This window comes from Diabrotica virgifera, chromosome 2 (genome assembly GCF_917563875.1).
Source record: "Diabrotica virgifera virgifera chromosome 2, PGI_DIABVI_V3a".
Classification (NCBI taxonomy): Eukaryota; Metazoa; Arthropoda; class Insecta; order Coleoptera; family Chrysomelidae; genus Diabrotica; species Diabrotica virgifera.
In genome coordinates, this window is record NC_065444.1 from 184,419,684 (window position 1) to 184,446,186 (window position 26,503).

At 34.0% G+C, this 26,503-nt stretch overlaps 1 protein-coding gene and 1 long non-coding RNA gene across 2 annotated transcripts in view; one reads left to right on the forward strand and one right to left on the reverse strand.

Annotated features, from left to right (window-relative positions):
* The window catches only part of LOC114331856 (protein tincar), an 841,442-nt gene that overhangs the window by 334,043 nt on the left and 480,896 nt on the right, over positions 1-26,503 (reverse strand). Inside the window, exon 5 of the mRNA XM_050642976.1 lies at positions 7,014-7,271. Within this exon, the coding sequence (XP_050498933.1) occupies positions 7,014-7,271 (258 nt within the window). The remainder of the gene's footprint in view (positions 1-7,013; positions 7,272-26,503) is intronic.
* Positions 20,703-21,689, forward strand: LOC126879745 (uncharacterized). The gene is made up of 2 exons (XR_007696239.1): positions 20,703-20,995; positions 21,448-21,689. It is a non-coding gene; the product is annotated as an uncharacterized LOC126879745 (long non-coding RNA).

A 26,503-nucleotide genomic window follows, 5' to 3' on the forward strand; every position in this document is an offset into this window, starting at 1 on the left:
GTAATTCCATTCCAGATTATTCTATTCCATTATCCGATGTGTATCGATGTGTAATTCAATACTCTTCTTTTTTGTATTAATATTAGTTTGTAAATTACTTTTAAATCGTATTAGTATTATAGCTCGTTATTGTACACGTCATACTTAGCAACGTAGCTTTTATCTGTAGCAAACAGGATAATCCGGTGTATTTATTTAAAAAGAAAATCCCATTTGGTAAACACTTTTTTACAAAAAGCGGCCAAATCCAAGACGTGAAATATAAGAATCCTTTATTCGAAAAGAAACAAACTAGTATCCACCAAATCGTTTTCTACAGCGGCGTAGCTACTGCCAAGTTAGAATTTGAAATCAGGGAGAAGTTAACTTTAATCGCGAATATTTAAGATTTTTACAAGGTTCTGAAGCTGCTTTCTTGTGACATAATATCTAATTTAGATATTATGTTTTTATCGGATTGTTCTGGAGCTATTTTTTTTGTGGCATTTATACACACACCGGCAAAATTAGCCGAACACCTTAAAAATGGGACATGTTTGATGTCTCGAATCTCCTAATCCTGTTGTCCGATTTGAGTGATTCTTTTAGTATGTTATAGCCTTATTAGTTAAGAATATCGGTGTAATAAGACAGGTAAATGTCATTTTATACCGGGTGTTACAATTATACTGTGTTTTTTCTTAAAGTTCGGAACACCCTGTGGAATATTCTAGCATAATATATAAAATATTAAAATTTAAACTCGATTGTAGACTTAATCTTTCTCAAACATTTTCTTTTTTGATTCATTTGCTTATGTTGGAAAATAAAAAAGTTATGTGCTTTAACAACTAGCCATGCTTTTTATCAATAAATCCTCATAGTAGGGGAGGAAAGTATGCTAAATTTGCAATTACTCGAGCGATATTGGGACCTATTGGATTGTGAAGAGTGGGTGCTAAAACCAAAAAAAGTTAAGTTAAGTTTTCATAAAGTGTGGGACTCTCCATTTTTTATTTTAATTTTCCATTTCCACCAATCGATTTTTCCGATTATAGCGCCATCTATCCATAATAGGAAAAAATGTTGAGAATAAAAGTTGCTTATTTTTACGCCAAGGATCCAAATCTGCAATAAAAATTGGGGGCTCCTATTTAATATTTTAATGTAACTCCCCACCCCACCTCCGTGGGGGTGGTGTTTGGTGCCATTCGGTAGATTTTTGAAAAATAATGAATAGGTGTATTTTGCAGTTTTACGATCTGATGTTCATTTCGCAAAATATTGCAGTGTTCGTATTTATAATTTTTAATTTACGCTACACCCCTCTCCGTGGGGTGTCACGAGCCCCCACGGATGAGGGGTAGGGGATTTATTTTAAAATCTTAAATAGGAGCCCCCAATTTTTATTGCAACGTAATTCTTTACGTAAAAATAAGCAACTTTTATTCGACACATTTTTTCGAATAATGGATAAATAGCGCTATAATCGGAGAAAAATGATTGTTTCCAATGGAAAATTAAATTAAAAACTGAAAAGTCCCCCACTTTATGGAAAACTTAACTTAACCTTTTTCTGATTTTAGCACATACTCTTCACAATCCAATAGGTCCCCATAACGCTCGAGTAACTGCAAATTTAGTATACTTTCCTCCCCTACTATGAGGATTTATTGATGAAAAACATGGATAGTTGTTAACGCACATAACTTTTTTATTATCTTACATAAGCAAATGAATCAAAAAGAAAAATGTTAAGAAAGCCTAAGTCTAAAATCGAGTATTAATTTTAATATTTTACATATGCTAGAATATTCCACAGGGTGTTCCAAACTTTAAGAAAAAAACACAGTATGCTTGGTACACCCGGTATAAAATGATATTTACCTGTCTAGCAATAATATTATTACAACGATATTCTTAAATAATAAGGCTATAAGATACTAAAAGAATCACTCAAATCGGACAAGTGGTTTAGGAAATTCAAGACATCAAATATGTCCCATTTTTAAGGTGTTCGGATAATTTTGCCGGTGTGTGTATAATAAAATTATGTATACGTCAATAAAATTATTTTTCAAGTTAAATTGTGGCTTATTTCCCAATTAGAATAGTACTTTTTCATAATTTCTCATTAATGATTTAATGAAAATTATATTTCTAAATAACTTTTGTTTGACGTTTCGATTTCCACTACGGAAATCGTTCTCAAAAAAAGATCATTTTCTTTCTGCACGTTTTGAACCATACCACACCAGCTGCTTGTTTTGGTCTCATTTGTGATTATTTCGATGTGTCTTATTAGTGGTTTCACGTTTCGTTTATTATTTTTTTTTTCTTCTAGATATTTCTGCCGATCTCCCCTAGAACTCCATTTTTGATTATGTCTCGCATCCGCCATTTTTTAAATAAGCCGCCATAAAATGTATGATTTTGATATTTAATATCAAAATCATAGTTCATAAATACTTAGAAAAGTATAGTATTTTATTAGCTCCCTCTAGCTTCATCCCTCCTTGTGGAGTAATGGGCGCTATTGCATTTCTTGGCCAAAAGTGTAAGATTTTTGATTGGCCGAGTCAGCGCATCTTCCTTCTTATGCATTCTCTGTATAAACTATGTACTAGTTTCTTTCATTCCCTTTTATTTCTTGCTCTATTTTTGACTTCGCCCCATCTTAGTACATTTTCTTCGTATTGTCTCGTTGTAGTTCTTTTCCAGATGTTGACTGGTCTTCTTCTCTTTCTTTTACCCTTTGGTTGGTATTCAAGCGGCTATGTTGCTTTGGTTGTTCCTCATGTCCACTTGTTTTCCTTTATTGTAGTAGATTTGTTAGTTATCTTTTGCATATCTTTGCAGTTTTTCAATTGTCCTTTTGGCCTGTTTTCATGTTTCTGCTCCATAAAGTAGTATACTTTTAATGCAACTATTAAAGATTTTAATCTTACTTTACTCCGTAAAGTAGTATTTTTATACTTTAAGAGTTCTAATAATATTTCCACATTAGGAGCATTTCTTTTTCCATTTTGTAACGCCGCTTCAAGATCTTAATTAAGGTGGGCGACATCCGGCATCCTTGTCTTGATCCTTTATTATTATTATATACATCTATTTATCCTTTATTCTATTAGGTATTCTCTATACATTATTTCCGTCCACTTAATTTTGACTCTCTTATTACTTTGAAGTTGGATCAAATGTGGTTTTAATGCTTATATAGCTGCTTGACTATCAGACATTAGACAATTTTTTGTCCCTATAATGTTTTGTCCAAGTTTAACTTCCGCGCATATTTCAATGCGTAATATTCCTAATGCATGATAAATGCTGGGTACCTTACACAGGAGTGTTTAGTTATCTAAGCTTGCACACTTTTATCCCAGTTATTCTTGCTACTGTAGAGTAGTACCACTTATACCACTAAATGTGATTCTTTTTAGCTCCAAAATAATAGTGCCTTGGTCTCATTGGTTTTTGCAGTTTGGTAGTAAATTTATACATAAAGACATACTTTTTTGGATAGGGGTCTTGGTGTACGCGCCAATGATGATTGTCATTAAGATTGAAACTAGAAAGGAGTTTAATGATTCCTTCATTAGCCATTATAAAAATATTGTCATCGGTTTCACGCACCACTAAGATAATGTAGAGGTGTGATTAAGGGTTACGGCCATGCCAGCCGTTGGGAATATTTTTATTTCACCTTTTTTCTACATACACAAGCTGGTCTGTGAAGATTCTTGATATTGTTTCTCATGTTGCTTAGACCAGCATCATTTTTCCAGACAGCTATACACTGACATGAAGCAGTTAAAAAAATCAATGTATGAATAACCTTTTAAATTCCTATTCGAAAATTATTGAACACAATTCAATATAAAAATTATTGTGTGTATATAGATATTTCTGTTCTGTTTTTAAAATTTTTATATTTACTGCCACGTCTCTGTTGTACTAAGTTAAATTTAATAGCAGCTAAAACTTTTCAGAGTTGAAAATCCTTCTCAATGATTTTGTAAAGCTTTTAAACGAGTTTTTCAGCTTTTTAACAGAAGCATTAGTTTAAAAAAAGCATGAGAAATTTGAAACACTCACAAATATAAATATACATATACACGTAACGATAGACTTTTTTTAAGTTTATTTTGTCTTTTTGTAGCTTGTATAACAGTTCTTTGCAGTCGAAGGGTTATATACAACGATAACTTAAGTACCAGAGGATATCAATCCGATATTAATGTGTAAGGTAGGTAGTTAATATACTTTCGCATATAGATTTACTTATACATATATACATAGTGTGACCAACTCCAATTCAGTGGAATTCGGGACAAGGCTGAAAAAATAACTGAAATCCAGGACTTTTCAATGCAAATCGGGCAATTTTTTTAAATATAGCAACTTTAATATCATCATTTTATTGATTATTTAATATTTTTACGTTGATAATGATATTTTTGATGAGATTAAGCCACATTTGGTTGTAATGATAATCTGGCATCTTTGTTAGTGTTTGACGTTTCGACTTCCAATCTGAAAACCGTCCTCAAAAAAGGGAAAAAATAAAATCAACTGATGTTGGAATTCCATGTAGCCTTAGGTTAATATAAAAATGTAATTATCATTACAAACAATTGCGGCTTAATTTCACCAATTCAATTTGATGTGAATTCTTGCTAGAAGAATAGAGTATTCAAAATTTCAAAATAGAATTTGACCAAAATGTTGAAAATTCGGATGGCCTGGAAGCCTTGTTCGGGACGCTGGGACACGACTTCGTAATTCGGGCCATGTCCCGGATTTTTAGGACTAGTTGGTCACACTAATATACACCGTTTTTTAGGCGTCAACGCCCTTCCGGTAGGGATCTATGGAGGAGTATCACCGAGCCGCAAGCCCTTATTCTTTGCCGTACCGCTCAGGCCGATCTCTAGACCGATCAGGCACCAGCTTATTCCAGACCAAGCCGTAGATTATTTAGAATTTTAGACTACGACGCTAGTGTTTTTTTTTTCTATTCACCGGCCAGGGCTCTTACCTCGATCACATATCTAGATTTGTCGATCAAGCGCCTCAGACCGCTAGGCTATTTGACCGACTATCTAGATTTATTTACAATTTATAAATTACACATTTCACAATAACCAAATAGATTACATATAAGAAGCTTTATCCAAGCTAACGGCTAGGGTTCTGTTTCCGTTAATCCAATTTATTTATTGAATATCCAATTCTTGAAAGTTGCAGTAATAGGCCAATCGAGTTAATTTTTACTCGACATAACTATTAAGACGGGTTTGACGGGTTTTAATGTGTAGTATGAGATATTACAAAAATACTACCATCTAGGGATTCATCAATTTTTTAGTGGAAAAATTGTTGAATAAACAATCAATACGTCAAACTTTGTTTTTTGCTCATAACTTAAAAACATTTGTTTATTTAGAGATACGACCAGATTTTATGTGCAGGAAACTAGTTGTGGACTGTAGAAGATATTTATTTTAACATAGGTCGAATGTTTCATTCTTTAATTACGCTACCAGTAATAAATTAGACAAAACACATAACACCAGGAACCTCGTACAGTATCTTCGATGCAATATTCTTGTCCAGCGACCTCAAAAATCTTGAGATAATAAATTTAACTATTTTCATAAGGACTTTCCATAAAACTCCATGAGACGACGTAGATACCGTGCACCAGATACCTCTCACAGCTTTGTCGACCCGATATTCGTGTTAAGCGACCTAAAAAACCTCAGGATAATAAGTTTAAATGATTTTCACAACTAATGTTCATAAAACACCAGGAGACGACGTAGATACCGGGCACCAGCTTGTGCCTGTGTGTAGTGCCGACACGATATTCCTGTTCAGCGAACTCAAAAACCCCCGAGAATGAAAATTGAGCTTATTTCTATGATATTTTCCGAGTTGTGGATTTTTATTTTATACACATTGATATGCACTTTGAAAAATGCATTTTCCACCTACAACAATGCAATTTTCATTTGTCCCTCATGCCAATAGGTCAACTTTTCTCCTCAAGCTCTCCCGAATTGAATGCAAAAGGTTTCACAACAATCTGTCTTAAAAAGTTAGAGGTGCAATGTTTTATTTCCTCGCCTATGAACCCGGCAGTAGTCGCTATATGAGATTTTCTCTCACGGTTTCAGAAAATTGCGCACAACTTTTTTTCTGGGAAAATATAAGCGGTGTAGTTCCTTCTAGTCTCCTAACTATCTTCCCTCGAAAATCTAATAGACTCGTCCGCTCAGATAGTAACTCAGTTGACTTAGTATCACCATATTGTTGAGTCAGTGCGCTTCATGTGAGATATTTTCTCGTCGTGCGACCACCGGCGCCAACTGTTATGAAAACCCTATATTCTGTTTCACGGGTTAGTTGTAGATGGCGACTTACCATACATTTTTAAATGTTAAATATTGGCGACATCAATAGTCATATTGTATATAAAGATAATAATAAAACAGAAGAACTTCGTGTCTATTTAAAGGAATTGGCTTTATCGTTGATGAAACCTCATCTTGTAAATTGTTCGACAATTCCAAACTTAACTTTAAGCTTTCGGAATTCTATTGCAAGAATTGCCAAAATAACAAACACTACCGAACTCATCAAAACCAGAACCATCGGATATTCAGTTTTGTTTATTTTTCCCCCGCTGCATAAATAGAAAAGTAAAAAAATTGTAATTCTTATCATCAACCAATTTGTCCAGTACAATCTTGTTTACTTGTGTAAAGTGCAGTGCCGTAAATTATGAAGATAGGAGATTGATTAATATTGATCTCATTCTGATCATTTTTTTTGTATCTTATCATATTATTATGTATATTAATATTTTATTATTAGTTAATAAAAAAAAGTTTAAAATCTGTTTAAAAAAATTTTTTTTGTAAAGAAAGGCAAAAGTTGGATAAGTGAGAGAAAATCTCACGCGCCACCACCCGCGTACAAACTTACCTAGCGAGCAATGCTGGGTTAACACTGTATATTATAGAACTTACCGATTTCCTTATTTTCCAACATAGTATGATTTTCGTGTCCAATAATATCCTTTAAAGTTTTAATCACAGTATTGGTGACTACAGGTGCGCTGACGAAGGGCATGGCACTCGGTTTCGTCGCTGCAGTTGTCGGCAGTGACAAGGCTTTTTGCATCATTGGCGTTGTATGTACGAAAGTTGTATTTGAAGTTTTGAAATTGAGCACTACGCGGTCTTTGTGTGTTACTATAAAATCCAAGTCGGTGTGCCAGATTTTATCTGAAACAAAATCCAAAGTTAGAGACAAACAAAAAAAAATTTACAGTCAAGGCAACGCTCAAATACAGTCAAAATTTCGCAACTCTATGTTTGTACAAGGTTTCATAATAAAGGGAAAACAGTATTTACATCGACGACATCAAAATAAATACCATTAAAAATAGTATATTATGCAACGAACAATTATTATGGTCATTATAATGCAAGCATGAGGGATACGACATGAGCCGAGTAGCGGCGAAGATCTTATAGAATACGAGCATCATAATGGCAATTAAATACGAGTAGTATACATATATCACGCACAGTATACATATATCACATCATAATATAATGTGGGATACTTTTACGAATTATACAAAACCGAGTATTCCTTCTGTTTGCATGTAGAATGGATAATAAGCAATTTGGATTTAGAAATGGTCTAGGAACTAGAGAGGTACTCTCAAAACACATTTTGTATGCGCGTTCTTTTACAAAAAAGTTGTGAGTTCCGAAAGAACGTTTATGTTTGTTTCATCGACTTCGAGAAGGTATTCGACCGAGTATAATACGATACACTTTTCAATTGCCTTCGGGCAGCAGGACTTGGCAAATATGCTATAAGACTGCGAAAATGCATATATTACAATCAAGTAGCCTTTATCTATTGGAGATAGTCGTACTGAAAAACTATCCATCAAACGTGGAGTACGACAGTGTTGTGTTTTGTGACCCAGTATTTTTAATCTGTACTCTGAAAAAATCTTTAAGGGGACTTTGGACGACAGATAAGTGGGAGTAAGACTGAGCAGAGAAGTAATCAGCAATATAAGATACGCTGACGATATAGCCATTCTTGTAGAAAATTTACAAAATCTTCAGACATTAGTATCTTGTGAGTGAAGCAAGTTATCGGCGAGACCTAAAAATCAATATTTCAAAGCAAAGTGGATGGCAGTTGGAAAGATTGAAGATGACATTGAAACAGTTGGAAAGTTTACATACTTGGAAGTAGAAATATATGCCGTTGGATCAGAAGATGGAGAACTACGGAAGAGAATAACGTAGGCAAACAGAGTCTAGTTTGCTTTCTCCCATATATTTCGGTCTAAAAGTGTCCACCGAAATACAAAGTCTGGGTGTAAAAGCTCTGGCAGTAAAGTCTGGGTCCTGAAAGAAACATCCAAAAACAAACTCGACACATTCGAAAGGAAAGTACTGAGGAGAATACTAAGACCTGTAAGGGAAACGGAATCTTCAGAAGTCGATACAACAACGAGCTTTATAAGGAAACACCCCTGCCAGACTTCATTAGAATACAAAGATTGCAATGGGACGGACATGTGATAAGAATGGAAGAGGATAGGCTACCAAAAAGAACACTGAATGCTAGAATGCAGGGAAAGAGACCGGTTGGAAAGCCAAGAAAGCGCTAGGAAGACACAGTAAACAGCGACGCACAAGCCCTTTTAGGAGTCCGTGTAGGGAGAAGAGCAGCCACTGACAAGCAAGGGTGGAGGCAAAAAATAAAGGAGGCCAAGGCTTAATTTGGGCTGTAGTGCCTTAGAAGAAGAATATGAAGTTGGAAAGATTAATGTGTGTGCTTTCTCTTAACGGAGAGGAGATAGAACGGCTAAACAATTTTAAATAACTTGGCAGCAGGTTAATTGTAAATTGCGACTGTGATGAGGTAATAACCAGGATCGAAATATCACGTAAGGCTTTTACGACCTGGAAACCAATTTTATGTAACCGAAGCCTGTCGATGAATATTCGCAAGAAGGTCCTGATATGCTATGTGTGGTCTATATTATTGTATGGTTGTGGGACATGGACGTTAAAAACCACAATGCTAAATAAATTAGCATTGTGGTTGAGGTAGAATCCTAAAAACATAGTGACTTTTGCGCACTTCCAATGAAGATGTTCTCCAAATGATGAATTAAGAACGTCTGCTCATAAACATCATAAATAGGAGAAAAACAGAATACTTTTAGTCTAAGAGCTGGCAGTGGATTTTGTGCGTGATAAGTAATATGGAAAAACTATACGGGGATATGTTGAATTAGTCGTGTACATGACTTTCCCCAACGGCCGGAAACCAGAGTGGGGGACGAGGGTCGTTATAAGGGGTCAAAGTCGCGGTTTTTATTATTTTTTTTGTGACGCTCATGATCGAGATAGTGCACCAAAATTTGGGAATAAGTAGGTCATGATGTAACTAAGTAAAATCTCTAGGGCAGAACGATGCGTGGCCGACAAGGTAGGGGTGGGGGTAGGAGAGAATATAAAAAATATAAGGGGTTTTTTGCGACGTTCGTGATTGGGATAGTGCACCAAAATTTGGGAATAAGTAGACCATCGCATAACTAAGTAAAATCCCCAGAGCCGGAAACCAGAGTGGGGGACGAGGGTAGTTATAAGGGGTCAAAGTCGCGGTTTTTATTATTTTTTTTTGTGATGCTCATGATCGAGATTGTGCACCAAAATTTGGGAATAAGTAGGCCATGACGTAAATAAGCAAAATCTTTAGGGGCGGAACGCTGCGTTGCCGACAAAGGGGTGGGGGGAGGGGTGAATATAAAAAATATAAGGGATTTTTTGCGACGTTTGTGATTGAGATAGTGCACCAAAATTTGGGAATAAGTAGACCATGATATAACCAATTAAAATCCCTAAAGTCGGAAACCAGAATGGGTGACGAGGGTAGTTATAAGGGGTCAAAGTCGCGGTTTTATTTTTTTTTGTGACGCTCATGATCGAGATAGTGCACCAAAATTTGGGAATAAATAAATCATGACGTAACTAAGTAAAATCTCTAGGGCGGAACGCTGCGTGGCCGACAAAGGGGTGGGGGAAGGGGTGAATATAAAAAATATAAGGGATTTTTTGCGACGTTCGTGATTGAGTGCACCAAAATTTGGTAATAAGTAGACCATGACATAACTAAGTAAAATTAAAAAATTAAATTAAATTAAAAAACTAAATTTTTTGAAGCATATATCGCTTATTTTAAATGTAATCGACATTTAATATTGTTCATTTTAAAGGAATTTTCAAGCACTACAAAAAGTATTAGTAGCACTATACACCTAAAATCGACCGTTTCTCTGTTATTTCAAGTTGAATACACCGATTTGAGCATGTACCAAAAAAACAAACTCTTTTTTCACCTAACATATTATTTATTTTTGTATTATAACTAGAAGATTTATGAAGGAACGAATCTCTTTGTTTATTTATAAGCTACAAAAATGTTTTGTATAGTTTTTTTAGTTAGATGCATAGTTTTTAAGGTATTCGCAAAAAAACCGTCCGAATAGGTGTCATTTTTCAACGAAAACGGCCAATTTTCAACCACGAATAACTGAAAAATTATTGAGTTTTCAAAAAAAAAATTATAGAACAGTTTTTGCTTAGAATTGGGTTTTATAGCCAAATACATGGTTCTTTTGACCAAAAATTTTTTCACCCCCTTGAAGGGGTGGGAACCGCCCCCAAGATAAAAGCGCCATAGTATATAGTTTGTTATAGACTTTGTTTCTTGAGCTATTCCCTAGTTACTGTGATAATAGCAAGTAAATCGATGCAGTAGGATGGAATTCGTAACCAAATACCCTCGTTGACTGTCCTATATGATTATTTTAAAAACCGACCTGTCCGAGCGTTTGTTTATGTGCTAAAAATAAATAAGTTTGTAAGGGCACTCTACATTATATAACGTTGGCTATTGAATAAACTTAAAAACAACTTGCTATTTTTCACAATCATAAACTTCTCAGGACGACACGTTTATCATGCTGAACAATTAAAACTTCCCCTGTTCCAGTGTTCCCGTGCATCAAAGTTTGTCCGACTAGACACCGTTAAGCTATTTACAAATTTTCAGCTTACTATTAATCAACTTTTCTTTCTTACGCGGGATCCAGGTCTATAATTAATAAAGAAAATATTGAGAGATCTCGATACCATGTGTAAGACATGATATCTACTCAAAATATCATGTACAGATAAAATAACGAATTTAGAGGTTTTAAAATAATGTGAGATCATAAAAACTGTTAAAATAAGTGTAATTGAATATTTTTGTCATTTAGTGAGAAGGCAAAAACAGGCATTAATTATATTGATTATGTAAGTGAAGATGCAAGAACAGAGGCACTAGGATAGACCTAGGGAATGTCCTGGCTGAGAAATTTAAGGGAGAGTTTGGTTGCAGCTCTTTAGAAGTCATTAAAAATACGGCTAATACGATTAAGGTCAGACCTTGAACATCAAGACAATTAAAAAGGAGAAAGGTAGACGCCACTGAAATGTTTTACTGGAGATGAATGATCCTAATTCGATGGGCCGACCGTAGAAGAAATAATTTTATGTTTTCAAATTTATAGTATAGTATTCAGAAATTACAACATCGTAGAAGCTTTACTTTGATATCCAGATTAAGGTTGTAGCTTTTATAAAGAGATTGGCAATGTTGTGGAATTAACTCCTAGTATTTTCTATTCTATTTTTTATCTTGTGATTCCATTGTTACTTGACAATTGTTCCAATATGGGTAAACTTTTTTACTCAGCCCACTGTCTCTAATTATATTTTTGCTAATGACCATCAATTTAGTTTTTGATATGTTTATCCGTAGTTTAAATCCTTCATTTACTTTATCTATTTTGTTCATTAGCCGTTGTAAACTTTTTAGATTTCTGCAAAAATAACAGCGTCATCAGCATATCGGATGTTATTTGGGCCTTCTGATTGGTTCCAGTATCAATTTGGTATTACACGCCTGTTTTTATCATCTATTTGGTCTTCTGTTAGAACATTCGTCATTTTCCTATTAATTAGCCATTAATAACTACATGGCTCTTTAGACTTATTGGCCTATACTCTCCGTACTTTTTCGCTCCCTGTTTGTTTGGTAATGTAATAGATTTTGAAACTAGCCATTCTTTCGAAATATTGCCTGTGTCATTGATATTATTGAAGATTTTACATAGTGTTTTTAAAGATTCATCATAAAGAAATTTAAGAAATTCAGACTGCACTCCGTCAGATCTTAGACCTTTCCCTTCTTTTAGCGATATTATGGCTGGTCTTATTTCTGGTAGTATAGGTAGTCCGGCTTCCGTAGGTGTTAGGGACTGGTTTTCCCTACCATCAAAAATTTAAGTTCGTATGTAATTTTTTCAGGTATTATCAATACTCGCTTACCACGATTATCTGTCCACGATTACCTCTTCATTGTATTTAACAAGAGTACTCCTTTCTCTTTTTATATTTTCCTGTTATTTCTCTAACCTTCTAACCATCTCATGTACGTTAAAATGGTCGTATTTCGATTCCTTTGCATTTTTTCTCCAGCTCTTTCTGTTTGTCTTCTCTGATGTTTCTCTGTAGCCGTCGACGTATTGTTTTATTATATGTTTTAATTAGATTTAAATTTTTCTACATAAAATAAAATATCTTTTAATTTTTATATCATAGTTAGCTAATCGTATTTTATAGCTATTAAGTCTACGTTGTATTAAATATTGTTTCTTAAAATTTCTTACTTTGAAAGGAGAAACGTCGAACACGTCTTTCAGCTCGACAAATCTGCACTCAGTTTTCACAAAACCATCATTCTACCGTAATATTATAACAAGCACTGTCTTGGATAAAAGCCATCCAACATCCTGGATTCAGAGAATTGACCCGTAATCAATTTAAATTTTGATGAGGGAGGGTTTCCAGGTAGAGTCTCGAGGCCTAATTTAATGTGTATACCGTATCAAAGTCAAATGTTTGCCTTTGTGTTATTATTCCGGAATAATGATGGGAAAAGGACGGTGACGTTACAAAAGGGAAGCAACAGATATATCTTTATGTATATACCATTAACAGCAAAATACGAGCTTAAATATTCTAACTTCGAATAATGTAAAAACACAATACATATACCTAAATAAATAAACAAAACTATTACATATGTAATTCCATGCTATCGGTTCATAATATATAAAGTATATACTATCACATAATATGAAATCTACACATTCATCAATAAAAGCAACAATTCAATATTTTTAGTTACACAAATATTTTCTTAAGTTAGGACAATAAAGGACCATCAAGGAGTGTAGGCTTTGTATTGTGCTAGTTTATTGTAGTTATATAATTACTAGGATTATTTCATTCATCGAGATTCTGACTCCCAAAAATTGCCTTAGAAAACAACCCGCCCGGTTCAAGACCCCCCTACCATCTACCACCTAAAAGATGGAGGGATAGTTGGCAATCTACCTCCCAGGAAATTAACTAGAGGCAGCTTCAGAATTAAACAGATCGAAAGATCTCCAGGAAGTAAAAGAAGAAGCAGATTTTTTGATGATATTAATTTCCAATCATGTTGTAAGATTTTTCATGACGTGTTTAATTCTGTCCAATCATATAATTATTGTGCTGGGAATAATCTACTTACATTATTATACTGAGAATAATTTTTAAGTATTTTGTTTCTATTTAATTACAATGACTTTTATAGGTCTGACAAATGTCACATTTAAGAAAACTAACCAAAATTAACTTTTAGTTTTGCATTTAATGTCAAATTGTCACGAGGGAAATACAAATCGGCAATTTTAAGCGTTCTAGTATAAATCGGTAAGATTATTAATTTCATGAATAAAACTGTATTTATAAATAATTTTAACTAATATTTTATTGATATCTTCGTGGGAATATTTGCTAAACCAGCTCATGTTGTTCACTTTGACAAGTTGTAAAACATTAATTGTGATAAATGTCACTGAATGTTTATTTACAAAGACTTAAATTTTGTATGTGAGTATTAAAAAACAATCTTGTGAATATTACACGATAGTAAGAATAAATAAGAAAATAATGCTCCAGTTTTTTTCTCAAACTTGTTGCATTCGGTAATAGTCACTTGAGCCCTATGGTCTCTCATGTCTATTGCCAGGCAACAAGTTTTTGAAAAACTGTCGCATTATTTTTAATTTATTCTCACTCTATTGTGATATTAATGTTGAAAATATTTTCAGAGTAACTGGGGTGTCGAATATGTACGCCTATGTGATATAACTTGCTAACGAGAGAATTGTTTAAATACGAATTTAGTAAGATTTCCCAGGACATAATTAACATGTTTCGACTAATGTAATGTAGTTGACGTTTAGACTCCTCAGTCTCAAATGAATTATCTAATGCAATGTTTGGATTTCTAAAGGTAAGTTAGTAGGTACATTGTAACTTCTAATTAGGAAGCTAATCTCGCAAAATTAAATAAAACAAGTTTGAACTCAAACATAAAATACAGTGCTGACTTTACTCGCTTACTGGTTGTGTAGATATATGCAGTCAAGTATAATCGTGAAAGGATAATAAATCCATCTGAACGATACAAATATGTAATAGTAGTCCCAAAGTCACAACAATATATTGTTTGGCTGAACAAACAACTTATATATTCTTTATCTGCATACTAGCCCGATCAGGGAACAGAAAATGTTACGAAAACCTCCAAAAAAATAAAGGAAGGATAAAAATTTGGGAATAGGTAGTTGAAATTGTATATTATTATATAGGGTGTCCCAAAAGTAGCGGAACGGTCGAATATTTCGCGAACTAAACATCGGATCGAAAAACTGAAAAATATGTGTTCAATCATTTTCAAAAATCTATCAAATGACACCAAACACCAATCCCCACTACACGCCCTGGAGGCGGGGTGGGGGGTAACTTTAAAATCTCAAATGGAAACCCCCAGTTTTTCTTGCAAATTTGGATTCGTTACGTAAAAGTAGGCAACTTTTATTCAAGATATTTTTTCGAACTGTGGATAGATGGCCGCTATAATTGGGAAAAACGATTTATCCTGATACCATAGGTAAATTATAGAAACGGTCTAATATCTTACCAAATTCACTTCCAAATGAGAAACCAAAAAACACATTTTTAATCTTTTTCGAGATCCTATCGAATAACACAAAACATGAGCCTCCAACCCACCCCCTGTAGGTGGGGTGGGGGGTAACTTTAAAATCTTAAATAGCAACCCCCACTTTTTATTGCATATTCGGATTCGTCATAAAAAATTAAGCAACATTTATTCGAAGCATTTTTTTAAATTTTTGATAGATGGCGCTAATAAATCGTATTTTTCCAATTCAAGCGCCATCTATTAACAATTCTAAAAAATGTTTCGAATAAATGTTGCTTAATTTTTCACGACGGATCCGAATCTGTAATAAAAAGTGGGGGTTGCTATTTAAGATTTTAGAGTTACCCCCCACCCCACCTCCAAGGAGTGGGTTGGAGGGTCACGTTTGGTGTTATTCGAAAGGTTTTAGAAAAAGATTAAAAATCTGTTTTTTAGTTTCTCATTTGGAAGAGCATTTCGTGAGATACTATACCGTTTCTATAATTTACCTATGGTAACAGGATAAATCGTTTTTCTCAATTATAGCGCCATCTATCCACAGTTCGAAAAAATGCCTTGAATTAAAGTTGCTTACTTTTACGTAACGAATTAAAATCTGCAAGAAAAACTGGGGGTTTCCATTTAAGATTTTAAAGTTACCCCCACCCCAACCCCAGTGGGTGTAGTGGGGGTTAGGTGTAGGTATTTTTCAGTTTTTCGATCAGATGTTTAGTTCGCGAAATATTAGACCGTTCCACTACTTTTGGGACACCTTGTATAAGAAAAAGTTTACAATTCTACATCCCCTCCATTTTACAAAAATTGGGAAATACGTCAATACTTTTCGAGTTATTTGCGAGTGAATATGTTCATTTTTAACAAAAAAAAAAAAACATGTTCTTGGGCGGTTTTTTGCAGATAACTCGAAAAGTAAGTATTCTAGCGAAAAAAATATTCTTAGTAAAAATATAGCTTATAAAAAATTTTAAAAAATGGTGTACGCTTGAGGTTTGCAGACCCAGTAGAAGCAGAGTTGTAGCTAATGAAAAGTAGGTTCTTCTTCGTCAAATTCCAAATCGAAAATTTCAATGTGAAATAACCAAAAAACAGCGCACTTTTCGGGGAAATTCATTACAACTTTTCTAAAGTGTTTAAAAAAAAGTTTATTTTTGTTTTTTAAAAAAACTTCTAACATTAAAAATAAGTGAGTTACGCTCAAAATATTGTTGGTCCCTTTTATTTTTTGGTACAAAAATCGCGAAATTCACCCTCTAATTAGCTTCCCAAATAAAATTAATCGTTACCGCTTCACGTTACTTTACTTTTATATTGTTTATATTGTCTACAAGCTTCATTGGTTCAAAGTGCTCATTTTTGAAAAAAATTTGGTATAAAATAAAACATTCTTTTTTATTTTGAAAAAAAGAATGGAATTGTTTATGCAATTAACTTAAAAATTATTAGTAATACCAAAAATCTTAAGGAGTTTTAAAATGTACGTTTTGCTTTTTTGAATATTTTTGCTTTTTTGTTTTATTTTTAGACAAAAATTGGTTATGCTATGGCTGTACAAAATTTGCCTAAACTCGTGATTAGTTACTCGTTCAAGCCATTTTAACTACAGCTTTTTCAAAATTAAGCACTTTGAACCGATGAAACTTACAGATCATATAAATAATACATAAGCACAGTAGCTTGTGAAGTGGTAACGATAAAATTTATTTGTGATGCTAATTAGGGGGTGACTTTCGCGATTTTTTTACCAAAAAATAAAAGGGACCAACAGTATTTTGAGCGTAACTCACTTACTTTTAATGTTACAAGTTTTTTTAAAAAACAAAAATAAACCTTTTTTAAACACTTTAAAAAAGTTAAAATGAATTTTCCACGAAAAGTGCTCCGTTATTGGGTTATTTCACATTGAAATATTCGATTTGGAATTTGATGAAAAAGAACCTACTTTTCATTAGCTACAACTCTGCTTCTACTGAATCTACAGACCTCAAGTATACAACATTTTTTTCAGTTTTTTATAAGCTATATTTTTGGTAAGAATATTTTTTTCGCTCAAATACTTACTTTTTGAGTTCTCCGAAAAACCGTCCAAAACCCTGTTTTTTCCTGTTAAAAATGAACATATTCACTTGCAAATAACTCGAAAAGTATTGACTTAGGGAAAAAAACTCTATAGAACAAAAGTTGTTTAGAATTAGTCATTTTATCCAATTACGGACTTATTTTGAATGTATATTTTTCACCGTTGAGAGGGGGTATTCCCCTCCATTTTACAAAAATAGTAAGTACTGGAGGTAAGTAAATGGAGTAAAAAGTAAGTAAAATGGAGGGGATGTAGAATTGTAAATTTTTTCTTAGTTAATAATAGAGAATTTCAACTATTCCCAAATTTTCATCCCTCCTTTATTTTTTTTGGGTCAGATTTTTCTTTGATCGGGCTATACATAATACATACACAAACAATAATTACGCTATTAAAGAAGTTGTTTTTTAACCCAGCTTCGTCAAATAATAGTTAATTTAGTTAATTAATTAATGCCTATAAAGATTATGCTCCAAGAACTAGCTAAAAAAACTAGGACTTTTCCAAACCAACCATCTCACTATGTGGGATCACAACACTAATAGATTTGGCGATACTTAACAATAATAATCTGTGTGTTAAATACGACGAAAATATCGCCAAATACACAGATCTTGAAATACAAATAAGGAGACAATGGAGAATGGAAAGTACTCAGATGATACCCATTATGCCCTCTACAACTGAAGTCATTTTGAAGAACCTCCTAGAGACCATCATCCAGCCTTCTCCGTCCAAAGCTGAATATAGGCCTGCCTTCATGTCCTCCCATTCTGTCTGTCTTAAGCTTCCTGTAGCCAATTCCCAGCGATTCTTTTGACGTTGTCTGCCCATCGTGAAACCACCATCATATGTAGTCTACCTCTGCTTCTTTTGTCTGCTCGTGGTTTCCACACAGACATTTTTTGGATCCACCGTCCGTCATTCAATATTGGCACATGATCCGCCCAATTCAACTTCAGCTGTGCTATGCGCTCTATGACATCTGTGGCGCCTATCCTTCTTATTTCCTCGTTTCTAACCGTGCCTCTGAGAGTCAGTCCAAATAGCGTCCATTCCACTCTTGTTTGGGTCACTATGAATTTGGTTATTGTGGCCTTGGAAAAATAAAGAGTTTCGGCGCCGTAAGTCATGACTGGAAGCACACATTGGTCGAACGTCTTTTTCAAATAATTTGGCATGTTGCTCTTGAAGATGTCTGATAGAACTGCGTAGGCGGCCCATGCTAGAGAACAGCTAAAATGAACACCACTAATACCATAAAGGAAGCGATATGACTCAACATCCATATGCGTAAGAAAATGTTTGGGAGTTACTCTGACGTACTAAGTCAACTATGGCTTGATAATATGGAAAGAGTTTCACCAGATCTGATACCGTAGGTCTGATTTGAGTAAATGGTTTCTACTCGAAATCATCTAGATCTAAAGAAGCTCTAAAGAGCTCTCCCCTGCTAAAAACTATAGAAACTTTCTCAAATAATATCAATATGTACTTTCAAATATGCAAGTGCCATTTTCAAAATATAGTCAGAGGAAAGTTTAGGTCCGGAGGATTCGTTGTGCAACGTGGAAAAAATATGCAAACATACACACTTTACATACAACTACCTCGGGATGAAACATGCGCAAAAATTTGACCATAAACAAATGAAAACAGAAATAACTTCCAAGTTTGTACGAATAGTAAGACAAAAAAATCGCTCACATCTTAACAGTAAAAATTTGTTTTAGGTATTAGATACGTACGTATGTTCTGCGCTTAACTACTCATTTGGTATTTATGTGCTCTAAAATTAAAACTTAAGGTCTTCAGCGGAGAGTAAATACACTTATCACCAAAGCACAAAAACATCTTCCACCGTAGCATACTAGACATCACAATATTACCACATTATCTAGGGGAGAAGACTTATGGACATAGGTCAAGCAACATGGTTGCTTGCAAAATTATATTGGCCAGCATGTAGCCCAGATCAGATTTAAATCCAATTATAGCATTTATATGACAGTTTAAAACGTCGAATTCAATGGTGTGCGTCAATCTCACTGACCACCATAATTTGTCACTACCTTGATATAAACGTTTTACCAACAGCTCAATAATAATAATAATAATTGTGAAAAATATTATGTGCTCATATTATTTAGCACCACACTGTATCACAATTACAGTAAAAGTGACAATCTAAACAACAAAAGATAAAGCAATAGTCTTTACAATAATATCCACAAAATTTAACAAACAGGTTCTAAAGTACACACGCAGAATATTAAAGCACAAAGTATAAAAGCACACAACTGTGTATTTAACTACCGGCTGTAATATTGAAGTTTTCTCGATAAAAATCGAGCAAAAACTATTGAAGGTAACTCCAACTGCAAACTAATATCCGATATTAGCTTCCTGATATGTTGGAAAGTTATATTTATATTGTGAAATTTCTAGGGTAGGTTCAAATTTAAACGATTTTTACTTCACTTACAAGGAATATAAAAGTAATAAAAGCACATGATTTGATTTTAAACATTGGTCAACAATTTGAAGACGTTATTATTTCTAATAGATTTAAGATACAAATAAGAAAATTTTTAAATCATCAATCCTTAGAAAGATCTATCTCGTTTGTAAGTCCCACACACGTTCATGGAAAATATGAAGGGCAATCATCGGCATTTAAACATAATTGTATAACATTAGTAATTAATTCAGTGAATTTGTACTCTATGAGCTCCTCAGTTGAAAGATTCCTTTCATTATATATGTATTTTGGGCTGCTGAATCCGAATATGAGGTTTGCGGACAAAATTTCGTGTCGGAACATTGAGAAAATGGCGAAAAAAGCCAAAAATTTCTGCTTTTTCCCACTTTTCAGCTTAAATCTCGAAAACTGTTAACTCTCAGTAAATGGTCTGTTAACATAAATTAAAGTACTTAAAATTCTCTACAAATATCACTATTTACTTTTTTTCTCAGACGAACTCTTTGGTCTAAAGTGCAAGTTGAAAATTGTCAATTTTTAACGGTCTCTGCAAAACCCACATTTGACATTTCAAAACTTTATTTTTTATTAGAATGTTAACATTTGATAAATTTCTCCTAGTTTCCGGCACAAATAATTAAAAAGAAAAAAAGGTCGAAATTGTATAAGCAGTATCACTAAAGGTAGGACTCTTTTTCTTCTTTAAGTACCGTGCCCAAATTTTAGGCGAAGGTAGCTTCCATGACAATTTGCCGATATTGTTCTCGATCTTGCGCGGCATAAAGTAGTCCACTTTTTCCGTCGATCTTTCCGTTTGTAACGGTCCACCCGTTATAATATCATTTTTAGCGCTTTAATTATTTTTTTAAATTATTTCCTCGTAATCGCGCAATTAAATCCTCTCATTTTGTCACTCCTCTCATATTTACGTGACGTCACATTCTATACGGAACATTCTACGCCTCTGTTGGTGAATTTAATTCGTGTTCCGTGGTCGTTGACGTTCTGATCGTTCTGAAAATTTGACAAAGCGATCTTCCGTTTTCCGTTACTTGGCTGTGAAGTGTGCTAGGATTCGGTCGACGAACTTGGTTCCATAATGGCGGAAGGTTTCATTTCTTAAGCCATTCTATTTGGAAAAAAAAATGCAGTCCCACTGAAGTAAAAATGGTATCCCGTGGTTTTCCCAGAATCCATCCAGAGTTTCTAGAGGGACAGTAAATGAACAACTGACCTATCCGGTAAATAACTTTTTGACATATAAAGGTTAGGGGATATTACATAAATTTTCTTTTAAAATATTCTTTCTTAATTTGGTTTCTCTTAATCACTCCACTGTATGTAATATGTGTTCGGAGAAAATTCTCATAGTCATAATTTTTTGGGGTAGTAAAGTTTAAAGTTAGTCCACACCCAATATTTCATAAATTGTGAATAAAAAAATATAATGCTATGCTCATATCACACTGGCAATATAATTATCCTATAATCTTTTGTTCTCAATATCATATTCTGTATTTAAATACTACATCAAGGTCACACACAGTATCTTCTTACATCTGATAAGCCTTGCTAATTGATGTTTTTTATTGCTGTTCATTCTAAAAACCTCTTCTTCATTACTTCTTCTGTTGTTTTTTATTCACACATGCTCGAGTGAAAAAAATAAACTAAAACTGGGAATGTTTTTTAGCCATTTGGGGAGAAATATTAGAACCTACCATGTAAATCCTTCAACCACCTGGAAGGCGTCGATTCCAGCCACGACCACAGCCAAGTCACTATTGGGGTTTTGGGAACAAGCTTTTTGGGGGACATTCCAGCTCCTTTTCGTCCTGCCACCTGGGCCTACGGGGGGCATGGAGGCGCATCATCGTGATGCTCATTTTCTAGGATGCAACCGCAATCTCATTTGGGAACATTTAGTGTTGTGCATTAAGTAACTTTGGTTTTAATATTTCAGACATTTGATTTAATGCACCATGTTAATTAATTTTTTTTTCCAGATTTAGTTTACCTCTGGTTTTTTTTTAATATGACATATTTGTATATTATTGTATTTGGTTCCCAAACTTTGTATCTACGGTAACTTCTTGTGCACAGGAATAAGCCTAGAGAAAATTAGGTTTTTAATACATTATTATTGCTTTGATACTGGTTTATGTAATTCGGGTAAATTTATTTTGTAATATTACTTGCTTGTTTCCCAAATATTTTCTTGTTATTCGCTTTATTTCGATTGTTCGGTTAATTTGTCGTTACTTTATTTCATTGCATTTTCTCGGTTAATTTAGGTCATCGTTTCGGTGTTAATGACTTCATTACTATCACTTTATTCATTTGTATATTTACCTTTATTTATTCATTATGGTATTTTCTCTTAGTGAGGCTTGGGCCTATTTATTTGTAGTATTTTCTTCTTTGTCAGTTTCATTTAGTTGTACGTAGCAAGCGTACTATAACCATTTGGTAGAAGACTCATGTGAGTTGTACCCTCTATGTTAGTGAGAGGTACTTATACCTGTAATTTTGTAACAGATAACAAATAATAATGTTGTTATCTTAGATATAACTTCTGTCTAACTTATGTCATTTTAGAGTCACATGATATACACTTTGTGTAACTCAGAGATTGTCAAAAATTTAGTAGTTATTTTTAATAAATATGTATTTATTTTGTATATCAATTATTTTGTTATTCCTTTATGTTCATTATTACAGGTTTAATATATTTAATATTTGACAGCAGTGTAAGATACCTGGGAAAATGATCGAAGATCATTTTCATGGCGCCCATGATTTGTTAGATTTATTTATCTTGTTTGTCTTTAGAAATTATTCATCTTCATTCCTTTTCAGTACCTTATTCTTATTTTATTATTTCACCTTTTAGTCATCATTACTATCTACATAGAGCTACTGTTCTTCGACAGGCATGCAAACGAGCCGTATCCATCCTTGAGTGTCAAGTGTTTTTCTTGCATCTCTTGCTAGCCAACTCTATTCAGTTTGCCTCTGTCTCTTCCCACTTCTACTTATATCCCTTCTAATCCCCCTTTCTTCAGTACTACTGCAAAGTAGTATTTTTTATTTTTTATTACTTCGGCTTCAACGCTGAAGCCCCTTCATTTTTATTTTCACAATATTTAACTATTTAGCTTACATCTAGTTAGTCATTTTTTTCATTACTTCTGTTAGAGTATATCACTCCAACAGAAGTTCATTTTTGTTACACGTTGATTATTAAATGCAGCATCATGTATCTGCTACCTCTCATTATATGCGCGAGATATTCAAGTTTTCTCTTTTTTATCCTCTTGATTAAGTCACCTTCGACTTGACCTACTCTGTTTAAGACTTCTGTGTTTGAAATGCGCTGAACGCAAGATATTCTGAACATTCTACGGTACGACCACATCTCGAAGGCTTCTAATTTGTTCATCATGTAAACCTTCATGGTCCAGGTTTCACATCCATATATTAAAACAGGATACACATAACATTTTAGGAACATGATTTCTTAGTTGTAAATTCAGCTGGGAGTTTCTCAGAATAGATCTAAGTTTCATAAATTCTCCTCTTGGAATTTCTATACGAGTTTTAATTTCTTCATCCGGATTTAGTGTCTCGTTTATCCAACATCCTAGGTATTTAAAATGGTTAACTTTTGTTATCGGGGCTCTAACAAAATAAAACTTAAAATATCGTGGTTATTCACATTACAAATTAAAATACAAAACAAATTAAAATACAAAATGGTGTATAATACCGGGTGTCCACTTATATTTTCCCCCATTTCAACTGCCTATAACTTCTACACGGCTCAAGATAGAAATATGTGGTTTTCGCTTAAATGTTTTATTTTAGTAAAAGTTTTGTCTGAATGGATTTAATTTTTTATATCGCTTTCAAATACAAAAATAGAAATGGCGGATTTTTGAAAAAAAAACGTTGATTTTTTTTTAATGGAACACCCAGTATATTTTTTTGTAAATTGAAAGAAAGGTCATTCACCTATCCAGCGATATAAAGTTTTTCAAAATCGGTTGTAAATCACTGAGTAATTAATTTTTAAAATGAGAGGTGCAACGTGAATATCACATACCTAAATAACATAACTAAACAAATTGATATTATGTATGTGATTTCCACATTGCATCTCTCATTTTAAAAATTAATTGCTCAGTCATTTGACAACCGATTTTAAAAAATTTTATATCGTTGGATAGGTAAATGACCGTTTCTTCAAGTTTTTGGGTAAATGACCATTTTTTATATCACTTTTAAATAAAAAATGGTGGATTTTTGAATAAAAAAACGTTGTTGACTTTCTTTATTGAAACACCCAGTATACTTTTTTGTAGCTTGAAAAAACGGTCATTTACCTATCCAGCGAAATAACAATTTTAAAAATCGGTTGTCAAATGACTGAGCAAATAATTTTTAAAATGAGAGATGCAATGTGGAAAATAATATCATTTTGCTTAGTTATGTTATTTAGGTATATGATATCCACGTTGCACCGCTCATCTTAAAAATTAATTAATCAGTGATTTGCCAACCGATTTTGAAAAACTTTATACCGCTGGATAGGTGAATAACCTTTCTTTCAATTTACAAAAAAACGTACTGGGTGCTCCATTAAAAAACAGTCAACAACGTTTTTTTCAAAAATCCGCCATTTTTCTTTTCGTATTTGAAATCGATATAAAAAATTCAATCCATTCAGACAAAACTTTTACTAAAATGAAACATTTCAGCGAAAACCGCATATTTCTATCTTTAGCCGTTCAGAAGTTATAGGCAGTTAAAATGGGGGAAAATATAAGTGGACACCCGGTATAACATGATATGAGCCGTAGTCTTTTAGAAGATCCTTGCTGTGGTTCTCCAGTGGCGATGGGTATGGAAAATATTCTGCTTGTTCTGGAAAATAAAAGTGATGGTGTCAGTTCTAAAGGAGAAATGATGATTGCAAAATAGATTCTGAGATTAAACAGACATTCCGCATTGTGCTGAGGTTCTTCGATGGCATCATATCCTGGCTCAGGGTCTGATTTCTCCATCGTCAGCGCCAGGGTTCGTTCTCCTGGATAATAAAAGAGGTAGTGATACTGACTTATGATTAAATATCCAGGGGAAATTAATGATTACGAAATAACTTGTGATATTCTACATACCTCTGTCTCTTTCTTCAGTCTCTTGTATTTCTATATCAGAGCTATCTTTCGGGGGCTTAACGTTGTTACACAGTCCTTCGCATGATGTGAAAATTGGGCAGCAATGGAGGCTCGTTTTCCTGCATCCACAATGGCGTTGGCAGCCCTTTTTACATTTACAATAAATATACCGTAGTAGTGAGTTTGGTGCAGGGTTAGAAGTGGCCACTGGCACGAGACCACTAGTGGTTTTTTTCGAACCCCACTCACTTGGATCTTTTCGTTGCTCGTCAGGTGTGGCTTGATATAAAGGTAACCATTGCGGCACCTAATAGTAAACTCTAAGGCTACGGCTCCACGGGCGAGAAATTGACGCTAGCAGTAGCAGTAAAATGAACTGAAGGTGAATGGGAATAGCCGAATTGCACCGACTACGCACAAGTCCTGTAGTCGGTACAGTTCGGCTATCCCTATTCCGTTCCGCGAAACCTTAAGTTCATTTTACTGCTACTGCTTGCGTCAATTTCTCGCCCGTGGAGCCGTAGCCTAAGTGAATGTTCTCGTGCAGCAGATTCGGTAAAGGGTAATGAGGCAATGTTCAGACTGGTCTCTTTGTTTCTTCCATATAGAGCCACGAGAAACACGTTTCCTGCTGTGCAAACTCATCCTGATATGCATTAGGGTCTTTAAAAGCCTCAATGGTTGGTTGCAAGTCTGTGTTCTTCTGCAAGACATTAGGGAATTTCAGTTTCCCCTGATTAAACAACGTAGAAATAGTATCACAACCACTCATCACATGTAGGAATAAAATATGGTCCATTAAGATTCTTTCAGCAGCCAGATGAGGGTTGTAGAAGCTTTGCGAAACCTTTCCTTTTTCCTGGTTTTAGAAAAAACAAAATTTTTGTGTTAGGACAACACAGGCCAATCAAAATGACCAGAAGGTCGATATCTTCTCCCACCACTGTCACTGTTCATTTGACGGTGCCATCTCAAGAGCTGTTGTGATAATTAGAATATCAGCATCCTCCACTAGATTGAGGATGTAAATTTATCAAATAAGCATTCTAATAAAAAATAAAGTTTTAGAATGTAAAAAGTAGATTTTGCAGAGATCCTTACAAATTGGCAATTTTCAACTTGCACTTTAGACCGAACGGTTCGTCTAAAAAAAAAGTAAATAGTGATATTTGTAGAGAATTTTAAGTACTTTAATTTTTGTTAACAGACCATTTACTAAAAGTTAATAGTTTCCGAGATTTGAGCAAAAAAGCGGGAAAAAGCAGAAATTTTTCGCTTTTTTCGCGATTTACTCAATGTTTTGTCACGAAATTTTGTCCGCAAACCTCATATTCGGATTCAGCAGTCCAAAATACATAGACAATGAAAGAAATCAGAACTACCCCAAAACTTTCCTAGTAAAAACACAATTTGATTGAATCAAATATACCAAGTTAAACTCATATACAGTCGGAAAAATGAAAGAATACCCATGAACGAACATATAAAACACGCTGTATTTTCCTGTCACCGTGTCACAAATAAAATTGTCCAGTGCAAGTACATGTAACAATAATTATTACATGTACT